This window comes from Pseudopodoces humilis, chromosome 8 (genome assembly GCF_049639895.1).
Source record: "Pseudopodoces humilis isolate 2021_Gansu_Grassland_sample_001 chromosome 8, ASM4963989v1, whole genome shotgun sequence".
NCBI classification, from domain to species: Eukaryota; Metazoa; Chordata; class Aves; order Passeriformes; family Paridae; genus Pseudopodoces; species Pseudopodoces humilis.
The window spans coordinates 33,234,129-33,244,509 of NC_142207.1; the positions used below are offsets into that span (position 1 = coordinate 33,234,129).

General features: G+C 42.3%; 1 protein-coding gene across 32 annotated transcripts in view; it reads left to right on the forward strand.

Moving 5' to 3' along the window:
* Positions 1-9,976, forward strand: part of MAP2 (microtubule associated protein 2) — a 219,858-nt gene extending 209,882 nt beyond the window's left edge. For 18 of the 32 annotated variants that reach the window (XM_088058647.1, XM_088058670.1, XM_088058646.1 and 15 more), the window contains 4 exons: positions 5,623-5,715; positions 7,159-7,240; positions 7,739-7,851; positions 8,475-9,976. In XM_088058647.1, the coding sequence (XP_087914773.1) occupies positions 5,623-5,715; positions 7,159-7,240; positions 7,739-7,851; positions 8,475-8,690 (504 nt within the window). In that variant the 3' untranslated portion in view covers positions 8,691-9,976. The remainder of the gene's footprint in view (positions 1-5,622; positions 5,716-7,158; positions 7,241-7,738; positions 7,852-8,474) is intronic. The other 14 variants (XM_088058659.1, XM_088058661.1, XM_088058660.1 and 11 more) reach the window with 1 other exon arrangement.
* Positions 9,977-10,381: the final 405 nt, after the last annotated feature.

The following is a 10,381-nucleotide window of genomic DNA, read 5'->3' on the forward strand; positions in this document are numbered from 1 at the left end:
GTACCTTGCTCACCCTTTACCAAGAGCAGGGTGAGAATGGTACATTATTTTGCCTATGTCCAGCACAGCCTTTTATTTTGAATATCACTAGCTTCTGGGCTGGCAGCCTTGCTGGTGTGTGTAACCACTTATTCCAGGAGTGCAAGGGCTGAACATTATCACAAGCCCTGTCTGTAGGTGTGGAAAATCTGAGGCACAGTCTTTCTCTTCAAGGATTTTACTAGGCCAAATAAATACCCTCCATCTCCCTTTCCTCTCCCTGTACCCTCTGCCAGGAGCATGAAGACTAATATCATCTGTCCTTGGCAGCAGATAAATTTGGAAGCACTTTGAACTGTCTCTTGATTTTAATCAGTTTTTAACCTTAACCTTACTTCCTGTGCAAGACCAATTCTTGTCTCACTTAAATACCAGTGTTAACCTGGAGATCAAACACTGAAATAATGTCTAGTCCTGGGATATAGCTTAGTCAAATTGCTGTGGTAAATAAAAGGAACCTTTCTTTTTTGATAAGCTATTAGGAGTCTGGAGTTTCCCAGTGTCACATCTCCACAGCATGTTCAAACAGCAAGTACAGCCAAGCTAGAGTATTTTTAAATGCTTTAGGGAATGTTTGTGGCAAAGCTTCTCAGAGGCCCTAATTGCAAGGCAAGGAAGAACACAAGCTATCATCTCCTTGGAAAAAGATATTCAGAGCCTGTAATTTCATCAGCATCACAATTTTTGTTCTTCAAATATCTGTTTCAGTGTAGTATGCCATAGAAGGGAAGCTGTTTATGGACTCTCTAGCCAGATGTTGATAAGTTTGGGGCTTTTCCTCTTCTTGGGAAAAGCAGCTGAACTGAATTATTCTAGGCAGCAATGGTTATAATTCTTTCTCTTGCATAAGCAGCTTTTGGACATTGGCATTTTCTTTAGCAGTGAACTAAACTGGTAAACGCATCTGAATTAAATTCTCTTAGGCATTTCTCTGCCTTCCTCTCAGTGTTTCTACAAATTTCTGCTCATCACAAACACAATGGTGTAGTACTGGCAGAGGAGGACCTGCAAACTGTTGTACCTGGAGTCTTTGAAATCCAGCTCATATTCTGCTTAACAGGAGACTGGAAGATTCACAAGTATTGTATCTCAAAGCCTGTCTTCTTCTTGTGCCAGCAGGCTTATCCCAAAACTATTCCCTGTGCTCTAGTGTAGATGTTTCCCTTGGACCACAGCCTCCAGCTGTTCTGATTGCCAGTCAGGCCACTGAAGGAGTAGGAAGGGAGCTAGTTAACTGATGAGTGCAGAGCAATATATGCCTCATCTAAATCAACTCTGAGAAAAATACCTTCAGCACTTGTTTTCCTTGCAGGCTGTGCATGAATGGTCCAGCTTGCCCAGAGCTCTCCCAGGTAGCATTCAAGCTGCACAGGTGGGTGTTGGAGTCCCCCTCACTGGGGACCCTCTGGAGGCAGGGGGAGCCACTGGGGCCATGGTGTTGCATGTTGGCACACAATCTGCCTTGGGCTTCAGTCCTGGACCATTGCTGAGGAGGCATCAGAACACAGTGAGGGCTTCCAGGGCTTCAGACAGAAGCCAGTTTTCTTTTGGGCAATATGGTTTTGTAGAATAAAAATTGCATTGTCTGTAAGGCTTTAATTTTCCACTGTGGTTTAATTGCACATAATTATGATAAGTGCTGAGAAACCTCAGCTTTCTCTTAATCCAAATCCTGACTTCCAGGCCCTTTCCAGCATACCTGGGCAAACCAGCATCACATCACAATAGGAAGTACCCACTTCATATTGGCAAGTGAGAGCAAGGGTTACGAGGGACTCTTTCATGACATTATCTTGTTGGGATTTCTGGAGAGTGTGAATTGAAGGTAGTCCAGTTACTGCCACAGACTTTCATTTTGCCACAGACAAAATATTTCTTTTCCTGAATGAGAGCATGAGCAGGCTTGATCTTTCATTTAACTTTCAGCACAATGGAAGTGCATATGTACGTGTCCTTACCACACCTCCACCCACACACAAGATGTACATACACATTTGGAACACAGAGAACCTTTCTGGTGAGTCATGGTGTTTGTGCTACCTCTGGTGCAGGCAGCTGCATCATCTAATTACTTTCATCAAGTGCCATCATAAAAGTTTACCATTTTCTTGTATCTGTGCTCCCTCACATGGCAGTTCCAGAGCCTCCCTGCTCTGACAGTTAAAGATTTCTCTCCAGATGCCAACTTCAAATGATTCACAATCACTTTACATTCTTTGTTTGCAAGCCAAAGTTTCTCTTTAGCCTAAATGGTTCCTGTCCCTTTCTGGTAAGCTGATTACAGTCTGATTCCTCAAATAAAACTGCTTCTGCAGTCACACTGGCTGGCTGGCAATCTCAGCCTTTCTCAGCTCCTTTGGAACTTGTTGGCCAGTTTCAACCAGTGCTGGCGAGGGAGCAGTGGTGAGAAATATGGGCGGTCCTTCCCTACGGCGCGATGGTTATTGACAGAGTATGAGATAGAGACTCAGCACAACACCATCAGTGGTTGGTGAGGAGGTGAACTCAGCCCTTCTCCACAATCAGGGACAACAAACAGTTGGCTGGTTGTGTATTAGCCTGTTTGCCCAGTCTAGCAGACTTGGGAGAAAGCTTGGGACAAAATGCTGGCTAGAAGGGATAGGGTTTGTGGAAGTATACAGAATGGATGAATTAAGCAGTTTTAAGCCCTAATCTACAGGAAACAAAGCTCCATTTGTTTGTGGAACACTTAGTTATAGAGGGTGGTTATGATTGAAATATGTGCAGGGATACAGATATATCCCAGGAAAGGGAGAAACAGATCATCAGGGAAAAGCCTGAATGAGTTCAGTTGCTCCCTGTGCCAGATGACCAGCAGAATGCATTCCTGTCACTCAGCTCTCTCCAGCCCTCAGCACAGGACACAAATGATGCATAGGTCTCCTGCTGGCCCTGCCACACAGGGACACATTTCACCCAGTGAGACAGACAGGATAATTGAGATGATTGATTCTTTATATATCTGCTAGACAGGTCCATGGGCCATGAGACTCATGAACTGTCAGACTTCTGAGTGCAAATCAACCTTTAGGCACTTGATCAAAGGCAGTCTCTCAACTTTTCACCTTGCTCTGGCTCCATTTTAAGCTACAGGCCTCCAGTGCACAGTGCAGAGATCTTGCCATGACTCGTAAGTCAGCATTTTCAGAGCAAATGCATCCCTGTGGCCATAGCTCAGAAGTGCTGCTGATCCATTACTGGATGTGATGTGCTCAGAAAGTGCCAGGAAGGCTTTCTGTTTTGCCCAGTTGTGTCTGGCTGAAAGCTCTCAGGGAACCAGATCTGAATACACATCTGATGTGTGTTTCTGTAACTGATGTGACATGTGTCTGATATAGTACCGGGGTACAATTTTAAGCAAACATTATATTGAGAGAAAGCACAAGCATAAAATTCCAAAGGCATTTGCTTTCATGTTTCAGCATACATTGGTTTACTTGGACAGATAAGTAGATGGGAGGGGGAAAGACAGAAATCAGTTTGACTATTGAAGATGCCCTTCTGAAGGTGAGTTGTGTGTCATCATCATTGCTGCTGAGCATGCCATCACACCAGATCTTTATCAGTTAAAGCAAGGTTTTTGCTTTAAACTAAGAAGTTTACATAAAAAGAAAATTTATTAATGAAACCATTCTAATGGTTTGTTTTAGTTGTTATATGTAACAAGAAGGATCCATGAAAGAACTTGCTATGAAGTACTTCTTCATACTAGCTGCAAAGAGTGACCCTCTGAACATTTCCTCTGAGAGTTTACTGGGTTTAAGTTAAGGGTGTACTCCAGGTGCTCAGTACCAGAGGATTCAACTCACTATCTAAATATGCTGTTTGCATTTACCTGCTGTATGCAGGTAAAGGCTGCAAAACCTGATGGCCCTGTAAGAGGCCAAATAGTCTTTTCCTAGTCTGGAGAGGTGAGACACAGAGGGAGTGATTTGTCTCAGATTTATCAAGGAACCTGGGGCAGTTTGGGGACCTGAAGCCAGGAAGCAGAACCTTCACAGGGTTCTTCCTCCTCCTACTGACTGCTTCAGCTGTTTTGGTGCTGCTTTGTGCTCCTGAAGTGGTGAGAAGCTGCAGTAAGGAACCCCAGTGTGCATTTCCCTCTGTCTTACCTCAATATTGGTTAATGACTGTAGATTTACCTACAACGGTAGCCAACAGGGCTGTGCTGGGTACTCTGTCACTGAAGATTCTGTAAGTGCCATTTAGCAAAATGCATAGATAGTAACCCAAATTCTCTGCCTTTCTGTCCAGGAAAGAGAGTAAATTCCTATTGTATATTAATACATAAAAATAAAATACAATGTAACACTTGATTAAAGACTTCATATTTAACCCAGAGAAAGAATTTGCTGCTTGGGTGGCACTCTGATGCAAAGAATGCAGGTGCAGCCTTGGAAAGAAACATATTCTCACACACCTGAAAACTCTGTTACTGATGAGCACAATCCCCTGCTCTTGCTCAGAAATAAATCTGAAAATGGTGAAAATGGTGTGCATCCAGTTGTTCCTGCCCACTTGTGATTGCCATCCAGCTGCACATCATTCCCTGGGAGTGCAATTATTGATGGATCTGAATTCTGCAAAGTAGAGGAACTGCTTTGTCATGGGGGTCAAGCACAGGACAGTGTGGCCTGCCCTTGACAGAGTTTGCCTCCAGGCACTGTCTTATGCCTGCAGTGCATCTGTGGCTAGGTAAAATATTCAAAATGTGGACTCTGGCATGTGTAAGGGAGGCTTGCATCATCGAGGGAAAAGCAAAAACCTTATCTTGTTGTGTGAAGAGACTAAAAGCACAGGGAAAAGAAGCACAGTGCTGCTAGCACTAGAAAGTAATTGTGCCCAGATCTGGCACACCAGATTTCTGGCCAGCACCAGAAATCAAAAAGCATTGATTGCAGCTCTAGGTTTCCAGATGCTGTTGTTTTCTGCCCTGCCCTGTAGTAGATGACAGTAAAGAGAGAGAGAGCAGTAAAGAACTCTGACTACAGTTTAAGTAATTTTGTTGCTCCCCTTTCACGGGACTCTGAGGACTTTTTCATGTGTAGCTGCTGTTACTGCTGTGTGGCAGAGGGTGGGTTGAAACACCTCAGGATTTCAACCTGTGCCTGTGCTGGCTGAATCTGGGATTTCTGCATCAAAGGCTGGAGTGCTGAGATGTGGGAAGGGGGGTTTCCATCTTCTTGTGCCAGTTCAGCAGAAATACTGAACATCACTGAATAGACCCTAGGACAGGCTGTCCAAAGACTAGGTCCAGTCCAGGCAAGCATGGAGTTCTTTAAATTTCCCAGGGAAAATTCACCTCTCCTACCTCCCACTATAGAACTTTCCCCTTTGTATTTCACCACCACTTGGTGAGGTAGAAAAAGAGCAGTGTAATATATTTACAGATGCTGTTAACACACTAAGCACTGAGATTGACAGGGTTCATTTTCTCACATTTTAATACAAGTGTCAGAAGAAGGAGTCACTGTAGGAGGCAAATTGCCCTGGTTTCCTTGTCCTGCATCCCCAACTGAGTGTGTGTATGGTATATAGTAAGTTACCTCCAATTCCTTTTAGGTTAGGATTTTAAACAAGAAGATCGATTTTAGCGATATTCAGTCCCGGTGTGGTTCCAGAGATAACATCAAACATTCTGCAGGGGGAGGAAATGTAAGTAGTATGGACACCCTGTGAATAGGCATTTCCACTGTGGTGATGCATCTCACACAAGCCAGAACTCTCTGTTTCCCTTCCTCTGAGCACTGCTTTCCTTCTCGCTGCTGTTTCACACCTGAGTTTGGTTTGGTAGTCGAGCGAGCCCTGTGTGTGCAGTGGTGGCCTCCTGAGCTTTTCCCCACAGAGCACAACCTATTTTCAGAACTTGGACAGAGAAAGGAAGTGATAAAAGATGGGTTATCTCTAAATGCCCAGGGGAAGGTGCAGTGTGAGCCAAAGTGGTTCAGTGCTTTTCTTTCATGGGAGCAGCCCAAGAAATTTCCAGAAAGAGACTGCAGCCTCCCTGTTGGGCATTTTCTATGCACCAATCCTTCCTCAGCTAACCTTTCAGTTATGTGCATTCAGCAGGGGGGAAGAAGAAAAATAAAACAGAAGGACAGAGAAGGCTCTGAGAAGAGGGTGTGATCAGCCAGCATGCTGAGTGCTGATGTCACAGCATTTTTCCTGTATAAGAAGCTGAGGTGGCTACGAGTGTTCTGATGGAAATGATCACCCCTGAGATGGGAAGAGGTGATGGTGTGGGCATGCCTGATCAAGGCAGGTTCAATACAGCTGCCAGGGCTGGTGTAAATCACTGGTGGTGTGGTGAGTGAGCCAGGGGCATTGCAGTTACCCTGGAGCTCCTGCCTGGCCAGCAGGGCTGTGACTTCTCGGAGCCTGCCAGCTCAGTGCCTATGGCTGTGGGCCTTATCTTGGAGCTGTTTGGGAATGCAAGCAAGATGAGACTGTCCCTCTGTGGTTCTTCCCAGGCTGGGATCAGCACAGCCATGGCAAGGTGGCTGGCAGCAGGGCAGGGAGCAGCAGGAGGAGGGAGGGTGCCTGAGCTGCTGCTCTCCAGTGTGCACTGAGCCAGCTGGCTGAACTTCAGCCTGCTCAGGTACAGCTGCAGGAGGCACATGTGTAGATTACTCAGACTCTCCATAGTGGATTGACAGGAAATGCATACCATATTTAGAGGCAGAAAAATACCAAACAGATGGTAGAGAAAAAAAACAGTCACCAAAATACCCTAGTTGCCAGGATGCATAGTCAAGACAGAAGCAAATGGGATGGGTCCTGCTGTGTGCAGGGCTTTGGAGGAACCACTCTGAAAGGAGGAGGCTCAGAAACATTTTAGAAAGAATCCACAAGCTGATATCCTTTTTCCTTCTCTTCATTTTGCTAATAGGAAAGCCTAACCCAGCTCTATCACCTCCCTAGGTGGGAAGTTTCCTCCTTTGTGGCATGGTCTGTTTTCTACCAACCATTTCTCCTTTTCCAGTGGTTTGTAGAAGCCTCTCACTCTTTCTCTGCAGGGCTTGGCTTTTTATTTTTTTTTTTTTTTTTCATTTTATTATCTTCATTCCTGTTATTTGAGTATGTGTGCACTTTTGACAGGTACAAATTGTAACCAAGAAGATCGACTTGAGTCATGTGACTTCCAAGTGTGGCTCGCTCAAGAATATCCACCACAAACCAGGTACTGCAGGAATTTCTGGGTTGTGGGACAAAGCAAGGACCTAATACTGTTATTTGAATTCAAAATCATGGATGATACATCTCTTTTACAGTCAAAGAGAAAAATAAATACTCTTTAGTAATAAAAATGCATTAAACTACTTCACTAAATACATAAAGACATAATGGTATGAGACCACCTAGTTTAGAGAGGTGATAAAAAAATAATGCCAAAAGATGGTGCTCTGGCATAAGGTTGAAATACAGGCTGAAGGCAGTGAAATACTTAAGCATGTGCTTAAATCCCATGAAAACCAGTAGGGCTGCAGCACCTGCTTACTGTTTAAATATATGCTGAAGATTTTGTATTTTACTGAACATGCAGTGCATTGTTCTGTGCTTCTCCAAAACTATTAGATCTCAACTAAAAAGGAAGTAATGTGAGTGCACTCAGGCTTCAGGTCACACTTTCTCCTGCACCGTTTCAATTTCTTTATCTGTGTTTCTTTTTCCTCTGTAGGAGGTGGGCGTGTGAAAATTGAGAGTGTGAAACTGGATTTCAAAGAGAAAGCTCAGGCTAAAGTTGGCTCACTGGAAAATGCCCACCATGTACCTGGTGGTGGTAATGTCAAGGTAAAGAAACAGCTGTCAGAAAAGGCTCCCACTGTGTCCCAGTGAAATTATTAGAGCTGTGAATTCAGCAATGGCTCTGAATTGAGTAGGAAACATCTGGCTGTCCTCTTTCAAGCACACTCATATACCAATTTGTTCCCTTTGAAATTTGGAATGACCCATCTTGCATCCTCATCTAAGCTGAGAGTGAAATGTCATGCAGTTTGTGCATTTTCCCCTAAACTGTTTGAGACTGTTGGACAGCACAGGTATGATCTGAGATGAGGACTCCATTGTGAAACAGGAGGAAAACATCCTGAAAGTAAGATCACTCCCACAAACATTTGAAAATTCAGATTTTGAAAAAGAAAACCATAGCACCCATATAGTGCTTATGAAATTTGTACAGCTAGGAACAATAGTACTTCTCTTTAAAGCATCCATCAGAGGCAAAAATGGTAGGAGAATGTAACATAGTGAAAACAAGGTGGAAAAATGTCCAGTTTCAATTTTCTAAGGAGCAAAGAAGCTTCAGTCCTTCTAATAGTTTTTAAAAGTAATCAAAATGACACCCAAACGATGATCTATAAAGAGATAATCCAGTGAATATATAATGTGTGAAATTCTCTGTTTTCCTGGAGCAGATTGACAGCCAAAAGCTGAACTTCAGAGAGCACGCCAAGGCCCGTGTTGATCACGGGGCTGAGATCATCACGCAGTCACCGGGCAGGTCCAGCATGGCCTCGCCGCGCAGACTCAGCAACGTCTCCTCCTCTGGAAGCATCAACCTGCTTGAATCTCCCCAGCTTGCTACCCTTGCTGAAGATGTCACAGCAGCCCTTGCCAAGCAGGGGTTATGAATTTGCTCATTTTGCGTTGTATGAGGTAATAATATTTAGGCATGAGCTCTTTGCAGGAATGGGCTCAGAGCAGGTGTTACGTTCATTCTTTACCATGTCTAAAACTAAGTTACATCCCAAGACTTGTAGTTACCATATAGTTTAAAAAAAAAAAAAAAACAGAAAAAAATAATAAAAATTCCATAGATGCAGAAATTGGCCTGACCTCCATTTACAACAGGAAGACACTGGCTTTATATGGGTATACAGCGGTATGTTACATTGGACAATTATTGTTGCTCTGCTCTGTCTTGCATGGAGTACTGTAGTATGATAAAATGCATTTTTACCTTTCATGTGCCTGAAGGCCATCCACCTCTTTCTGAAGAGCCTTGTTAATACCCCAAGTTGCTCATTTCACAGTTCTTTTGATAGATGGGGAAATAAAAAAGTTGCCCATTGTAAGTTATTACAGGTTAAATTAATAGTCTGCTTACCAGAAGGAAGGGCATATAGGGAAATTCAACTTTAATAAAAAAAAAAAGTTACTTTGTATAAATAAGTAGAACAAAAGTTGAATTAAGTTATTAACATTTTTTGAACCTGGTTAATTATGTCAGTGTATAGCTGAAAAGCCAATAATTATTTAACTAATAACTAAAAACACTAGCTGAAAACATTTGACTTGTGCTTTGGGAAGTGACATAAAAAAGCTGCTGAAAGCAAGCATTCATACCCCAACAGACTTGTGTCTTACTAGAAAAGTTGGTTAAGCAGCTAGATTTGTGTGCATACCTCCAGTTTCACATTCTCTCCATCTGTTTGATACAGTATTATATAGATATATATATTTCTCTGTGGCCATTTGTGATACGCCCTCCTCATATACTTGAATATTCCACTTCTTTATTCACAGTATCTGTGTCTCTTGCACCCTTTGGTGTTGCAATTTTAGGTATGTAAAAGTAGATGTTAGCAGGGGGTTTTTTCCCTATTCATAAGAATACATTTTAAAAAAAGATGAAAATTGTAGCATGAAGTTGCTTTCTGTAACAACTAAAAGCCGTGACCCTGTTTTAGTGACAGATGCAAGTCTATTCTGTGATGCTAGAAAAAGGATTCCTTCCTTCTTCCCTTCCCTCCCTTTCTTCACAAAGGAATGATTTTTGTGGGGTCCAGATGTTTGTCAAAGGGTCTCCAAAGAAGGCTGAGTTTGGACTATGGATTTTTAAAAAATCCACAATAGTTTGGTTCTTTTCTTTTCTTTTCTTTTCTTTTCTTTTCTTTTCTTTTCTTTTCTTTTCTTTTCTTTTCTTTTCTTTTCTTTTCTTTTCTTTTCTTTTCTTTTCTTTTCTTTTCTTTTCTTTTTTTTTTCTTTTTCTTTCCTTTTTCCTTTCTTTTTCCTTTCCTCTCATTTTCTTTCTTTTCCTTTCTTTTCTTTTTCTTTTCCTTCCTTCCTTCCACTTTTCATTCCCATAGTAACAATGAATGTTTGATTTATTATTTTTCTTTTGCTAAAGTTGAAACACAGAAAAAAATATTAAGATGTTTTATCCACTCCTTTAGTGATGTCTCACATGTACATTCAGGCACTCAGATAACAGTGATAATCATAGCAAAGATGCCTGTAAATTACAATACATGAACAAATAAAAATGAGCTCCCTAGACTGGTTGTCATAGTGATTCATCAATTAAATAGGGTGTCTTAAA